The sequence below is a fragment of the Rutidosis leptorrhynchoides genome, chromosome 2 (genome assembly GCF_046630445.1).
Source record: "Rutidosis leptorrhynchoides isolate AG116_Rl617_1_P2 chromosome 2, CSIRO_AGI_Rlap_v1, whole genome shotgun sequence".
In the NCBI taxonomy this organism is placed as follows: Eukaryota; Viridiplantae; Streptophyta; class Magnoliopsida; order Asterales; family Asteraceae; genus Rutidosis; species Rutidosis leptorrhynchoides.
Genome location: NC_092334.1, coordinates 699,823,283 through 699,840,224, shown reverse-complemented (window position 1 = coordinate 699,840,224; position 16,942 = coordinate 699,823,283). Strand labels below are relative to the sequence as shown.

The window sequence follows — 16,942 nt, the reverse complement described above, 5'->3', positions numbered from 1 at the left end:
CTTAAGCTCCGTCTCCCCTTCCGATGAATCGGTTGCAGCGTGGACACTATTCTGGTCCTCCTTATCTTGCATACGATCATTAGTGTCCTTGACCTCATGAACATAATCGACCCCATGTGTTTCATTGATATCCTCCTGTGACTCACCTACCTCCTCATGAACAGAATCTCTGGACCAGGAGTCTGACCCCTCTCCCTCCTTAGATTCACCTACCTTCGGATCCCTTTCCTTCGAAAGCTCATCAAGAGCTTCCCTAATTTTCCGATTGCGCAAAACCCTACCCGGCGTCGCCGGAATTCTCTTCTTGTTCTTGCCACCCATCACGCCGTTTGTCGGATCAAGACAGAAGAAAACATAAAATCGGCGAGACAGGGGTTAACAAGACCACCGGATAGATGCCGGTGGCCAGAGGAAAGGAGAGGAACTGCACAAGTGATCTACAAAACGGCAAATAGAAAGAAAGAATTTTGAAGGGAGAACGAAACCAAAAGTTAGAATATACCTTTGTTTTGATGTCAATCAGCTGCAAAAATTGATGAAAAAAGAAAGTTGCGGTGCAAGTGTGTAGATGGTAGCGAGAGGCTATGTTGCGGTGCAAAAATTGTTAGGATATTTTTAAGCATGACTTTTAGGGACGTTGTTAATGTACATCAAATCAAATTATTATATTAAACGAGTTTATATCGACTTTTAAATGGTAGTTATTCAAATGTGCCATTAAAAAATCATTTTTTAAAAAGTGTAAAATATATAAAAGCTAATTTAATTAACTATAAAATAATTCAATTTTTTCACATATAAAAATGAATGAGTAATATTATATCACATAAGCGTCACAAGTTTTTCTCTCTCCTCTTCTTTTGTAGAAAAGGATACTAAAATGCCTTCTCGAAATTTTTATTGTTTTTCAAAATTAATGATACCGCAACCCGCATGCGCATTCAATCCGTATGCGGGCCCTTGATAGCATGCGAATGCGTATACCTTGTATGCGGTATGCGTCATGTGGTTATGTATCGAATGCCTTTGTTCCCGGTGCGGCAGTTACTTGGTCATCAAGTCAATATCTTTTCCATAATTATATCCGAGATTCGGGGGAGTTAGTTATGGACGAGATTATCATTATCTTCGATGATTCTAGAATTAGGGTTTGCCTATATATACAAACCCTCATTGTCGTTCTAAACACACAATCACATTACGTAACCATCATCTAATACACGTCTTACGTAACCAGCATCGTCTAGCATCTTCTCAAGGTCAACAGGTTAGTTTCTCGTTAATTAGCACCTACGACCTTACTTGGGGCCTTCTGATCGACGATCGTTATCGAAGGTGGACTTAATCACTTGGCCACCCCGCCGACATCATCATATCGGCCAGGGTTATTCACGGTAGCCGGACCGGAGAGCCTCGTTCTAAGATCCTTAAACCCCTCCCGTTATGCGTTGAACAGGCATATTGACCTTATGGAAAATATATGCATGATCAAGTGGTGTTTTCATTGAGAGTCGAACCAATTTAAGACATGTTTATTTGTTCTCTTTTAATGTTTTGAATTATAAGGCTTATTATTTACAAATTTTTCTGAAATTTTTTCTTTAACAGTATCATGACTTCCGGGGAATCATCGGAACGTACTCAAACAGATAACCAAAACACGCCGTCTGGTAATCAGCAGACGCAAGCTATGGTTAAGGGGGCGAGATACGCGCCATATCCTCCTCCTGTATCCGGCGAGCCTTTTCAGAGGTATAAGCCGATATATCCAGATGGGATTACACCGCCAAGGGCAAACTCGTCAATCACCACCACGCGGTTGGATTTTTCCGCAGTAGATCCAAGGGTCATCTTGGTGGGCACAAGCGGTGAATCAGTAGGCCCGAACGTGGTATGCTGCGGCCAGGTGCCTATTTATAGTACCACGGTTTCAATCCCTCCGCAGATGCAGAGTGTTCAGCAGAATTCATCGTTTACACCGTTGCAACCTTGGCAACTACCGCGTCCAATTTCGCAGTTTTTGACTCATGCGGATGCGCAGGCATTACTTAATAGTTGGGGGTTCGGTGTCATTCTGGATGCCAATTCTCATTGGACGCCGATAACCGCAGAACAGCAAAGCACTGCGCATACGGTTGGGCTTATAGCGACATATCCTCAGGTCTCGCAGGCATCTGCGCCACAAGTTTCGGCACCTTTTCAGCTACCCGTATACTCTGCGCTTGCAGGCCTGCCTTCTTTTCCAATGCATCAGCCTTGGTTGTATCCGCAGACGCCAGGGCAGCCTTGGCAAAATATTGAGGGGCAGGCGAATCTCGCAAGCCAATTTATGCAGGCGGCGCCTCCTGACATGGTCCACCTATTTACACAACCTGATTTTGTTCAGGATATGATGAGGCGTTTCTTCGCAGGGCTCAAAGGTGACCCTGTTAAACCACCTTTCGAGCTAACAACTACTTTTGATAAGTTTCCTCCGCATATAACTGCATATCCGTTTCCATCAGCGCCAAAGATACCCCATACACTGGGTACTTATAATGGTTTGACTGATCCGGATGACTTCCTGCAGCGTTTCGAGGGCGCAATGCGCACCCAAGGCTGGGTGGATCCGGTCGCATGTCAGATATTTCCCACGACGCTGCAGGGCATTGCTCGCAAGTGGTTTAATAAGCTCCCATCAGGTAGCATATCCGGGTTCATGGATCTGCGGACGAAGTTCTTGCTGCAATATCAGAATCAGAGGCCACGCAAACGTACTCATATCGAATGTCATGATATTGTGCAGAAAACCAAGGAATCTTTGGGTGAATTTCTTACAAGATATACTAATGAATGTCTGCGCATACCAGATCTCAAGCCAGAGCAACAGATTTCCGGACTCATACATGGTATAAACTCAGAACGTCATCCAACACTGGTAAGACGTCTGCGCCATATGGTCCCAACAACTTATGCTGAAGCGCTTAATGAATGCCATGACTATATGCGGAGTGGCGAAGATAATGATATTCCAACAACTAGTTCACGCAACGAGAGGAAAGACGATGATGATCGTTCGCGTGATCAAAATCGTGGCAACAACTCTCGCGGAAGGTATCCTAGCGGTGGTTACAAAAATATGTTTTACAAAAATATAAAAGTAAAACACTACTCATGTTTCAGTATATTCACATAATTAACCAAGATATGTAATACAATAATCACATATCGCAATAGATAATCACTAAATTAAGGGTACATTTGATTATTTTCAAAATAAGTAAAACACTACTGATGTTTCAGTATATTCACACTACTCATGTTTCTGACTTTTCATCACATCTCTTTTTCCCGTCGCGAGTTAGGTTTCTCCGTTATCACAGGAAAAAAAAAAAAAAAACTTAATATAACGAGTGGATGGTTAGAGCAAGTGATATTGTGATAAGTTCATGAGTTCATAATAAAAACGACATGGGTTCGAGTTCTTCTAGCCCCTTTTTTTACTTTTTGTTTGTAATTTTTTTCTCTGTTCTCACTCAACATTAGTTTTATAAAAGACGTTATAATGTTCCGTCGCAACGCGCGGATCAATTTTTTTCTAGTTGTAATAATAGAGAATACTGGGTTTGTCGTTTAACTTTTTATATTTTTGTGGCAAGTGTCGTTTGATGCTTTTGGTTAATAAAAAGTAAACAGCAACATAGCATAAAATTGGGCCTTGGCCCAATGAACATAAAACTAGTTAATGTTACTACTTAAGGCCTTAAGGAGTTAAGGGTCACGTTATAGATAGATAGTATTATAGATTATATAGTCAGCTCGTGTAAGTAATTGGTTAGTAGATTTAAAAGCTCTATGATTGATTTGTGTTTGTGGTTACAAAATTCATTGATATCCCTGTAATATTGGTAATTTTCTAACGCATTGTTGATTTTTTAATATATCCTACAACTAAAAATATATGTGTTTTAGTTTAAAATATAATTCATAATTATAAACCATAGCTATAGTCATAAGTATCTTTTATGTAAGTACTTGTCAATAACTCGAGCAAATGATAAGAAATTAGACACTAAATATATGTTCCTTAATCATGAAAGATGGACACGATACCACCTATCCAAACTCACACTCATTTTCATTATCCTATAATAATTACATCTTTCATTTTCATTATCATTTATAAACTTCAATCATTCACATATGTTTCCTATATATATATGAGTGCATGCACATCAATGTAACAGTGAAATTTATGTTGCATTATCTCTAATATAATGTCAACAAGTCAACATATTAAAACATAGACTGTTAACAAAACTAACATGTACAACGTGTGATATTCACACACAGACCGAAAAGGTCCGAAACTTTCTGGTTAACGAACTATTCAAAAGACGGTTTCTTTCACAACTTCCATGACTATTTATATGTCGGATATGCTACAGATACAAGAAACATATAGACCATGATTCGGAACAATTTGGCATATATAATTATTGACAATACGTCAAATTTGTTTATTGAAGTGCTTATTTGATTGCTCAATCTAGAAGCGAAATAAATACATCGATTGCATCTTTAGAAAAAGTGATAGAGATTGACGTAAGAAGCTCCTTGAACATAACATTGAACTTCACATGTTTGATAAGACATGACATAAAAACAACAGTTAGCTAATTAGTTCATCAATCAAGTTGAGGAAAACACATAAGGATATATCATTATATTTCAACCGTCATTGTATGATAATTACTTGTACAGTACAACTACTTAATGAACTGTTAGGGTGGATTTATCAAATTCGATGGAGAAAATAAAGTGCTTTAAGTTACATCTAGTTTATTAACTGACAAAGAAACCATAATTGCTACAACATTTGTTCCAAATTCTGTAAAGAAACCTACTTTTTGTTGTTGTTCTAACTTCTAATACATGGTAATGTGCAAGAAGAGTACAACACATATATATAGAGAACAATCTTGATTGGTGATCATTATTACATTGATGATGCCTTAACAAAGCTTGAAAATCTAGAAGACTCATCTTGAACTAAAATCTGAGGGTTCCCCTGTTCCACCTGCAACACCATCTTTTAGTTATATGTCAAAATCATATATAATAACCTCACAAATTCTGGACTAAAACATTATCCATTTTACCAAATTTGTTTTAATTCCTTATCTACTGACGATTTTGGCAGGTTTGCTCAGTATGTTCCAACATTAACAGGAAGTTATGGTATAATTGATACAGATTTACGAAAAGAAAAAAAAAGGTTATTTCATGAACTTACCAACACTCCGTGATCAAGAACCAGTACATCGTCCATATGTAGAATTGTGGAGATGCGATGAGCGATTGTGATAACCGTTAACCCTCTGCATTCACTAGATATGGCCTCTTTTAGTTTTGAAGCAGTTAGAGTGTCTATATTTGCTGTACATTCATCCAAACATAGCACCTACATAATTTAAGACTACTAAGACTTACCGGAACACGAAAAGGTTTAGAAATAGCAATTTAAACCCATCAACAATCAACTCAACGTATATATGATAATAAAAATAAACTAATAGAAAAAAGTCGGAAAAATGTAGTTTTAACGTAAATAACTTTTTAAGTAGATTTCTGCAAATGGATTTATTGGTAAATTTAAAGTTTTGTATTTATATTACTTTTATAAAAGTTCCAACCTTAGTGGACTTTAAAAAGGCGCGTGCAAGGCAAAGAAGTTGTCGTTGCCCAACCGAAAATGAAGTTCCCGACTCTTTAATTTGCATATCTAGTCCCCCTGCGGCTTGGACCTCATCCTCAATATGACATTTCTCGAGAGCTTTCCAAATTTTGAAATCATCGCTTAGATTGTAAGGGTCTAAATTGTCCCTGAATAATTGTATCAAATATCGAATTATTTATTATTTGCGGCCGCAACATATGTTCCTTCAATTCCATTTAATATGCTTATAAAACCTAATCTACCTTGTCCAATTTCGATTTCAAGTAACCAACTTTGTTTGTTTCCAAAATGTTTCAAAAAATTGTCACCATGGTCAAAGTTACTGAAATGTGATATGAAACAGTATCATTTATATAAAAGTAACATGTACGGATTATCTTAAATGAATGAATGAGGGGATTGTTTCAAAAATTTTGGAACATCAACATGTCTATATGGAATAAGGATGGTTACTAAAATAAGAAAAAAGTTGGTTACCGTATCACAAAATTAGTTGTGTCCAGTTTTACCTCAAAGATCCTTTAAAGAGGAACGGAGACTGTGGAACAACGGCAAATCGTGACCGAAGATCTCTTAACGAAATGTCTGATATGTTTATCCCATCAACTATGATTTGTCCAGCACATATCGGGTTGAGACGGAACAAAGCATTCAAGATACTAGATTTCCCTGCGCCTGTCCTTCCGACAACTCCTACCTGATAAAGAAAACAAGCTCAAGATTCAAGGTGGCAATTTCAACCCAAATGTTCACTGATGCGTCAATTATTGACCCGTCGATCGACAATTCAACATACTCTAGTTATGACCATTAAGCACAAAAAAGATACAAAATTAGTCATACAGGAACACATGAGTGCATATATACAATGTCAATTTCCAATGTAGATTTACAAACCTGTGTTCCTCCAGTAACCTTGAAACTAAGATCGCGTAATGCAGGAGGCAAAGACGGCATATATCTAAGTGTTACATTTTGAAATTCGACCGTCCCTTGAAATGGCCAATCTGCATTCAAAATCTTATGCCCTTGAAGGTCTTCTTGAGGGATGTCCATGTACTATAATGAATATAAATATTAAATTTCATTTTCTAATTGTGATAATTTACTAACATAAGCAATTTGGAAAATAGAACTAAACTAAAGAGTCATAAATTTCACATTCAGACCTGAAGAACCCTTTCGACCGAGACCAATTCTTTCTCGGTCTCAGTGAAGCTTGTCAAAAAGCTCCCCAACAACGATACAACTGGAGTTGCATAAGAAAGAGCTAAACCAACCTGTTTACAAAGTTTTTTGATATTTTAAAACAAAGCCTTAAAATATTATAATCATATTATTTAAATAATGCATGTACACAGGGAATTGAGGACTTACGAGCCCTGGGGTGCCTAGATTGACTGGAAGGTATCCATGAGATCCTAGAACCGCCATCACCGCAATATACGACACAACAAAAGCTGCTAAAAACTAAGGACATACACCAAATACTTATTTTTTTTAATGTGCTAAATATCACAGTAAATATATATTTTTACATCCGAATCCACTTGATCAAATTAGCTTCCAGCATATATTATTAGCTACTAGATTAAAAGGAATACCTGTAGTCGTAAAGATAGCCATAGGCTTGCTATTATTTCTGCATATGATGTTTTCTGATACATCTTTACGTGCTCAGTGAATATCGTGAAAAAAATAGTCCTGTGTACAGATTAAGAGCATTATTTAGTTCCATGATTTTAAGGTAAGAATGACATGTCATTATGTAAAGAAGCTAAACTCGTTTAGGTTTGACTATATGAGTTTATTAAGAACTAATATTTTTATAGAATATGCTTACATTTAAATGTAAAGAACATGCTTAAACATTTCTATCTCAATTTTTACTTAAACATTCACCTCGGATTTAAATGCCCTTATAGTTGATGACCCATCAAGTATCTCTGAGAATGATGCATATATGGGTGATCGTGATACGCTGTCCAGCCTTCGCAATTCACGTGATGTTGACCTGTAGTAGAACTGAGCAATGCAATAGTTACAAAATCAATTATTATCTACTGTAATATAAATCACTTATTTACTCCATTTTTAACAATTTTGAGATTTAAAATACTTATATTTCCATATTATTATTACTCACAAAACTGTCTATCATGTAACTCATACCTGCACTTTGCTGTAGATATACCAAAATGGGAGTATAAGAAGTAAGAACATGACCTATCCATAAACAAATAAAGCATTGACCAAAGTTGATAACAATCCAACAATTAAAACTACAAAGTATATGTAATGATCATTTATTATTACAGTTAATTACCTGCACAAATGACAATATAATAGCAATTCCTAAGAGGCCCACAAAATTGGCAAGCAGGATATTGAGAATAAACGGCAGAGAATCATCAATTGTGTAAAGATCTGACGACAACCTACAAACATCATCAATATGTACACTCATTAAAAAAACAGTGAGAGCGATCTGATTTAAAGGATTTTAATAGAGCTAGCAATTTTGACCCATTTACTTATGATAACATTAACTCAGGTCATCTTTTATTTCTAACGGGGCAAATTGGTAAAATAAACATTAATGCAGCAACAAGGAAACAGAATAAATGACCTGTTTCATTTATTGGACAGCAGGTCAGCTGGGTCAATTAGACTTGGCCCATTTCATTTCTACTGATACAAACAAATGACCCACCCACTTTGACCCATTATCTTTCCACCTCCACAACTTATGATACCTGTTAAGTATTCTTCCACTTGGAGTCTGATCATAGAAGGCAATGGGTGCATCAACAAGCTTTTTCAATAGATTATTGTGCACCTGAATTGCCGCACGTAAGCCGCCGTATGCGAAAGAGAACGCCCTAACTAGAGTAAGAAATGAGTTTGCCAAACAAAATATACATAGTATAACCTGCCATGTTAAAAAGTTCTACGGGTAAATCTTATAGTAAGTTAATTTGAGAATGAAATCTTATTATCGACATTTATTACCAGATAAAATGATGTTGGATGGTTTTCGTATGCTGCTGTATCAACCCAAAAAGACAGCCACAGATCATTTCCATTTCGAGTGGCTTGCATCAAAACTGCTGATAAACATGTAATTGCTGTAATGTACCAACCAGAGAACGCAGCATAATTCCTGCACAATATGAGAAAATAGATGCAGTAAATTTAGAGACATTTGCTTGTGAAAATGTAAATTCCGTTTATGTTTTATTATCTCTAACAGGTAAATTATTAATCTGTATGTTCAAATATATTTAACTTATTAGTTTTTTACTTGATACACTTAAAAATCTTAAAATCCTTGACAGAGTGTGACTTAGATCAACATAACTAGGCTCAAACCAAATAATTGGGACCCACACTATAAGACTTCATTACTGGAACACAGACTCACTTGTACACAGTTGTTTCAACTCTGCCTTCTTTCCTTTCTTCAATCCTGATAATGTTGTCATCAGCATTCATAATATCGATACATTCACTCTCTGCCACTAAACTCTCGGTTACCCCCATACAATTATCTCTAGTTTCTATTCGTGTTTCAGTCTGGTAAGACACACTAAGTTCTTCTGATTTCAAAAATGAAGCATATGAAGAACTGGAACAGTCGGCTGGACTCCCGACCCATTTCACTAGCCCTTTGTCCATTACAACAACTATATCTGCAGCAAATATCGCCTGTAAAACATAAAAGATTGTCAGTAGATATGGAAAATGGACGGGCTGAACGGGTTGGGTAAGTAGTCAAAACAGGTGTTCAGGTTGACCCAAAATACTTTGCTCAGTAATGTGTCAGATGTTATGAGGTTCTTCGCATTCAAAATGCACAGTGGGCGACTTTCACCTATTTGACCCGTTTCCATGTAAGCTAATTTTCGTACATGTATGACCCGTTAGAGATAAAACATACCCTGGATCACCCGTTCATAAGTAAATGGGTCGAAAATCCACCTCTATATAGGACATCTAGTAATACCTGAATATTATGAGTGCAAAGAATGCATGTTTTGTGATGCATAAAAGGACTAAGGATGACATTAGATAAAATCCAAGAAGCCACTTGAGCGTCAACTGCACTAAGGACATCATCCAGCATGACTAAGTCTGATCCATGATATACAGCCCTGTTCATATCAGAATTGTATATTCATTTTCAATATAGAATAGGTAACCATATACATAATATTATAAAATGCTATTTGCAATGAGAATCGACTAGGTATTGACACCTGGAAAGTGCTAGACGAGCCTTTTGTCCACCGGACAAGTTTAATCCTTTTTCTCCGATATATGACATATCACCGCCAACCATAAGTGAAACATCTGTGTCAATGGCACACGCCTTTAAAACAGCAGAATATCTGTACAAGAAAATACATCCAACTGGGTATATTATGCTTGTTTTCTATGTAGGTGGACAATTTTGATCATCTACTTACGAACGTGTCAATTTGGGTTATGTAACCACTTTAGCATGTTTCGAACCCATTTTCCCACCTCTATATATCGCTTATTTTTCTCTCTCCTGTTTATTAAATTGAAACTAGACACTGGCCTAATTGTACTTTATAAATGATAAAAATATACTTGAGCAGTTGAAGAAACAGACTATCTCATAAATATTAGCAATAAGCAATAGTATTAAAAAAAAAAAAAAAAAAAAAAAATCACATTAAGAAAAGATCAGTACCTAATTGGATCATAGTTCTGTCCAAATACAACATTATCACGAATGGTCCCAGAGAGAATCCAGGGAATCTAAGCTCCAAATAAACACAAATTTAAACTCTAAAAAAACGATTCAAACGAAGTACATTATTTAAATATTTGATAAAAAAAAAAATAACCTGTGGGACATAGGCGACGGACCCACTTGAGTATACATATCCCTTAATAAACTTCATTTCTCCCAGGATAGAGTTTAACAAGGATGATTTGCCCGAACCAACCTGCAAACACGTGTGAATAGGTCGATTTGAATTGTTTATCTCAAATACGTGTCAAATCAATAGATGAAGCAAAAATGTAACTGGTCAAATGGACAAAAGGGCTAAAAGTCACCCAAATTGTACCTCTCCAATAACTGCAACCAAAGAACCCTTTGGAATGGCAAGATTGACCCGATTAAGAATCGGCTCCTTCACTTCCTGATCAATGTTTGCCCATGCAAAACAGGCATCTTTGATTACAATATCCATTTCTTTAGATGATGAACTGTAACTTGTTGTCGGTTCGTTAAAACGTTCATGCTCAACGCACGAAAGGAACTTGCTTAGCTGCCTGGTAGATATGATTGCCTGTGAAAAAAATGTCAAAATTAAAAAAAAAAAAAAAAAAAGAAGGTTCTGGTTAATCAGAAAGAACTATCTTAACGATGAGTACGGACAAGTGGGCATATATTTTTTTTTTTTTTTTTTTTGAAAAGCAATATAATTTTATTGATAAGGAAATGATACAACGAGGATTACAACATGAGTAACACTAATATGAGCGAAACTCGAGGACCTATACTAGATATAAAGTAAGAGACTAACAAGATGTAGAATACCCTGATTTCGGAGCAGTATTACCAAACTTAACATCAATCACCATTACCCTCATCATCTACTAGTACATAAAAAGGATTGTTTGTTTCAATTCTATCTTTGGAATATGTCTTATTATTACCTTCACCATCGATGTCCTTCCCTTTATCTCTTTTCCTTAAAACATTCTGATTTCGATTTTTCTGGGACTCCACATTCCAATTTGTTTCCTCCACAACAATATTATCTTTAATACCATGATTATTCTTAACTCCATTTTGCTTGATACCTTTTGCTTCTGTTGACTGCCATTGACTTTTATTATTATCAAAATTCAACTTATGAAATACCCTTCCTTTCTTACTAACATCTTTAGAGCCGTCCTCGACACACTGGTTAATTAAATCAACTGTTTCACCATCATTGTTGTTTTTCAAAGCGTCTTTTAACACTTGTGCTGAAACTTCATCTTCTGTTTTAGGCCTAATTTTACAAGTATTGAAAGAGTGCCCAAACACTTTGCAATGAGTGCATAAAGGCGGTTTCCATTGATAAGTCACCTCAAGTTTACCCACTTTGGCTGGAAAAGAACCAATCGCAGGATAGGAAAATTCGACAACGCTAGGAAGGTCATCAGCTGCATTGACTTCAGTCAAAACTCTAGCAAAACCTAGTCTTCCACTTTTACTTAAACATCTCTCTGAAGTAACTTTGTCCATCAACATAGGCCTACCAATACCACTAACAAGTTTACCTATACTTCTACCACATCAACATAGGCCTACCAATACCACTAACAAGTGGGCATATATATACTACTCACGTCAATCAACCCGTTAATGACCCATGGGAATGAATTTAATGGAGAAATCAGATTGTTAAATAGAGCAGGACAGGTAAAAACCTGCAAAATAGAGGAACATAAAGTTAATATGAAAACTACAAGGAAGTTCATTTACAAGATAAATGCTTTTTATACCGTTGCGGCATCTAGTTGATTTCCCATCATTACGTAGAGACCAAATGTGAACAAAGAAAAAAGAGTTGGTGTTGTTGCCCAAAAGAATACGCACCACGCATCTAAGTACTTCCTTGTCTATAAAAAGAAATCAAACAGAAAAAAATTAATTGCATTTGGATGTCAGACATTAGAGGTGGCAATATGGGCGGGTTATGTAACGGGTCAAGAATATGGAATCCCCACCACTAACAGACAAAAGGAGTTCGTAGAGATTTTTTCTTACTGATAGATATTTGACCTCCAAGGATCTTGTCTTCATCAACCAATCACTAAAAAGAAGCTCCCAACCGTACATTTTCAAAGTGCGAATATACGTTAATAGTTCACCAGTCCTTCTAACCCTGTGAAAGTGGTACATGATAATTTCACATATGAATCTTATCACTGAAAGTTCCAAGTACATTTTTTACAAAGATGATTAATATTTGGAAAAATATGAGTTAACTGTTTCGATAGAAACTATGACTAGTTTGGAAAATGAGCACACACCTTTCATCCTTTTGCTCCATCATGATTTTAGTTGCACTGGCAATCAATTCAGCTATCCATTTATTTACTGTAAAACATTAGTTAGATGTTATCAGGATTAATATTGGGTTACAAAGATATTATGCATCACAATAGTATGAAACAGAATAAATAATCTATATTTTGTCATCATACTTAACACATAGTATTTATAAATATTTTTGATGATTTCGGGTCAACTTGACTTGGCCCATTTCAACCCGTACAAAAACTACTGTCATGCGATGTTACCCAACCTGTCTATTTTGCTACCTTCGCTTATACTTACTATATTATATAACGAAACAAGTGTGAGTACACTCTACCTGGTATCAATAAAACAGTTATTGTGATTCCAGCAACAAAAGCAAACTGAACTTGTGTATATAGCAAATACAGTGCAATTCCAATTTGTAACGGCAAACTGAAAGGTCCAACAACTAAACAAAGTTTTAGACGACCCAATCAATACAAGCTACTGAACTCAGTAAATTAGTACGCGATCATACATATAATGTCCTTAATTCTAAAGAACGAAAGAACGGAGCAAAACCTCCACATGTCATGTAAACTATTGCACATATTGACGGTTCGATCCGCATCCACAGACATAAATGTTTGAATTTCGCCCTCTGAAAACTTCGATCTTTCTGCTAAGCTAACGTGGAGACACTGGGAAATGTAAAGACTCGTATTAAATACAAACGTCCAGATAGAATAGATGCCTTGATGGTTTTTCTATCCTAAAATAAGTTAGTTGTTAAAAACATAATTTAAAGTAAAGTTGGTTGCTTTTCGTTTAGTTAGCCATATACACAAAAGGCCAGATCATGATAAGGTTCAAATTCATATACTTTGTTAGCTTTCATTTTGTTTTTCATTATTACCATCTTAAATAACAGACATAAGACCAGATGACCAAAAAAAGACAAGAAAGGATTACCTTCCAAAATATAATAGTCACAAGACCAGAACGTAGCTTTAACTTCAATTTGGACAGCCGAAATGTATATTGTGTATCAAGAAAAGATCTGCGCAATCAGAAACTAACTAAGATTACAATAATGAGAAGTTTATTTACAATACCTTATCATCTGAAATAATTAATATGCTAATAAAGAAAATAAAGTACATGAAAAAATAAATAATAACACATGAGTTCCCATTCGTGAGTATCTGAAATAATTTGGGGAATTTGGAAGCAATCTAACGTCATATGTTTGAAATGAAACACAGCTTACTCAAGCAAAATTATACATATATAATGTTATCATAAGTATAGTTATAGTTATTCATGCAAAAGTTACAACACCTAGAGTATATAGACTTACTTCAAAATGGAAGTCAGGCCGATGGAAATGGCAAGAAAATAACCATCAAAATTTCCGGATCCTGTTTTCAGAAGAAAATTAATGGTTTTAAGTTCACATTCAACATTAATTACATAGCTAACACAGTATGTCACATTACAAACAGGACATGTACCAATATCACTTATTTATGCATGAAGGATTAACAGTTATCGACCCACCGATTCTAACATCTAATGTGCGTAGTAAAAGAGACGGGCCAACAGGTCTAAACTGATAAATAATGATGGCAAGAAAAGACATTATACAGACCGGGATATGTCTAATGGTATGTACAGTAGACATTATCCTTCCGTAAGCCAAAATAATCAGAAAAACGTATATAGAAACATTAACCTTCTTGAAGATACTTGATTAGCATGTTAAGAAGCAAGGGTCCAGCAAAACCAAGACAATCATTTAGTACCTGTAAAATGTTTGTAGTATGAGACATAAATGATAAATAACATACAAGGCTGACTGTTTTTTTTTTTTTACTCCGGATAACTAGGCATTGATTTCAAACAGGCTACCAGCATTTCATTTTGGCTGTTTCCAGTCCAAAAGGTGACACTTTTTTATTACTATTTTGACCCCGAAGTTGTAAAAGGGCCAAAATACCCCTGATGATGTATTGATGTGCTTATTGATGTATTGATGTACTTATACATGGGTGGCATGCTCAAAATAGTTATAACTTGAGTTCCTTAAGTATAATGTTCAGTAGTACCTTTAACAGGCCTAAACACATATAAGGACATCCATACGCATGGCAGATTGTCCAAAACAAAGAAGGATGAGAGTGATCATGTCTTCTTTGATCTTCCCAACAGTTCAGCAACGAATCATGACAGAACAAAGGATCCATGTCATTCGGTAGGTGAAGAAAATCATCAAAGTCAAGTTGTTTCTTTGCACCGTGTTCCATTACCGAATTGATAGAGCTAAACGTCATGACATTCAAAAATCTCACAAGAGCTCCCTTTATTAAACAAATAAAGAAGACAGTCGGACACATCACTTAGCTTATTTCAAAGTAATCGATGGTTAGTTATGTACTAAGTTAATGAGAGAATAATACATACAGGGTTTAACTGGACACGATCGTCAATACCCATTTCACATGAAATCAGTGATTCTTCCATTGAACTACAGGATTATCAGTTGTCAGAAATCAAGTCCAAACGAGATTATGACTAGCATAAATAGTAAAAGACTAAATTTCAGCTTTAGAAATGATATCATTTGCAATATAAATGTGTACAATGGCAAAACTAATGGCATGATTAACCTGTTAATGCGAGATGCTTGCTTCATTCTGATGACATTAACCAAAGTACCAAATATAACGTCCACCAGAACTATTATGCTCTCATTGATGCAACTAAAAACCTGCAAAACAAATTAACTTAACTACCTTTTTTCATTAAGATATTCTCTTTTTTTTTTTTTTCTTTTCAAGGCAATAATTCTGACATCTGATACACCGCCTTTGTGACAGTTGAAACTTGAACCCGTAACCATGAAAAATGTACCGTTTATATATGAAGATAAAATTACCTTTAAAGAAGAAAACGTTGCTTGTAAAATTGGGATCGCTAAGAATGGTTTCATAATCCACCAAAAGCACAAGACACGATTAGATAGGACAAGTAACCAGCAATCGAACTTTGAGAATAGAAGCATGGTAGCCTGTAGTATACATCAAAAAAGTTGATAGCATAAAAATTCCCTGTGTAGCCAATCATAGATTAGTTTCAATAAAATAAAAAATAAAATAAAATAAAATCATTACAGCCTTACCCAGACTAGGAATTGAGAGCCTCTCAGGAGCCACTCGTGATATAAAGCCGAATGGCCCCTTTTTGTGTTACGTAATAGTATAATTATGTCAAAACATGCTATGCATGCCCCCATGCTAGGTAAAACAAGCAAAAAGATCCTTTCATAATGAAGTATCTGCAATGGAATACACATTGTGAAGAAAAAAAAAAAAAAAAAAAAATCAAAATCACATGATCACGGCTATAAATACTACGTGCATTTGAAATCCAACTGTAGATGCCAGTCGAGAAATGGCATGAATGCATCATATTGGCAACTTAAAGTGCATAAGCGGATCGGATTTTATGATGTAAATCAGGTTCCTCTTGATGTTATGCACCATATTAGATTAGAAAGATACTATGTACCACATAAAATAAGGATTTTTCTTAAGGAGAAAAAAGAAATTGTTATCCAAAATCTTCATATTAGTTGTAATAGTTATGATTCTTCTTCTGATTAACTTAAAAGCAATAAACACTAATTACCTTTATACGTCCTCCTGAATTCCTTTTTATAAAAGCAAGCACAAAAAATATAACAAAAGTTATCATACTTGCTCCGAAACCTAGTATTGTGAGTCTTGTGAAGAAAATGCATATCATAAACTAAAACAAAAATACAAGTATATGCATTTACTTTATTATACATAAGCATTAAGATAGCATAGAATTCTTAAGATATATAAAAAGGATATATGTTGCTGAAGCATCTTGAAATGCCATTTCCATCTAATATCTGAGTCAAGATAACAGAGTTAGAATATTTATACAAAGATCAGCAAACTGTGAAACATACTCTAACCTGAAAGTAGTTGTGATGTGATTTTGTTTATTTTTCATATTCATAAGAGTTAAAAAAACAGTTCATCAACCACATTTCCATATACTACTCTACTACTCAATCAATGAGTACACTCTTCGTGTCATCTTCGTAGCATGATATAACAAACCAACTAGATTACCTT

General features: G+C 35.4%; 1 protein-coding gene across 1 annotated transcript; it reads right to left on the bottom strand.

Annotated features, from left to right (window-relative positions):
- Positions 1 to 4,791: 4,791 nt before the first annotated feature.
- On the bottom strand, positions 4,792 to 16,106 carry LOC139894674 (ABC transporter C family member 13-like). Its single transcript, XM_071878078.1, is given in 34 exon segments — positions 4,792 to 5,059; positions 5,276 to 5,443; positions 5,676 to 5,865; positions 6,229 to 6,416; positions 6,617 to 6,778; positions 6,889 to 6,999; positions 7,097 to 7,189; positions 7,324 to 7,404; positions 7,406 to 7,423; positions 7,622 to 7,744; positions 7,892 to 7,945; positions 8,046 to 8,157; positions 8,476 to 8,651; positions 8,732 to 8,882; positions 9,144 to 9,427; positions 9,726 to 9,873; positions 9,979 to 10,110; positions 10,440 to 10,507; positions 10,597 to 10,698; positions 10,822 to 11,046; positions 12,098 to 12,178; positions 12,254 to 12,370; positions 12,519 to 12,636; positions 12,785 to 12,851; positions 13,129 to 13,226; positions 13,356 to 13,474; positions 13,746 to 13,833; positions 14,134 to 14,194; positions 14,509 to 14,578; positions 14,882 to 15,133; positions 15,237 to 15,300; positions 15,443 to 15,543; positions 15,712 to 15,843; positions 15,955 to 16,106. Coding segments are annotated over 34 exon segments (4,149 nt in total). The 5' UTR covers positions 16,069 to 16,106; the 3' UTR covers positions 4,792 to 4,978.
- Between the last annotated feature and the right edge of the window lie 836 nt (positions 16,107 to 16,942).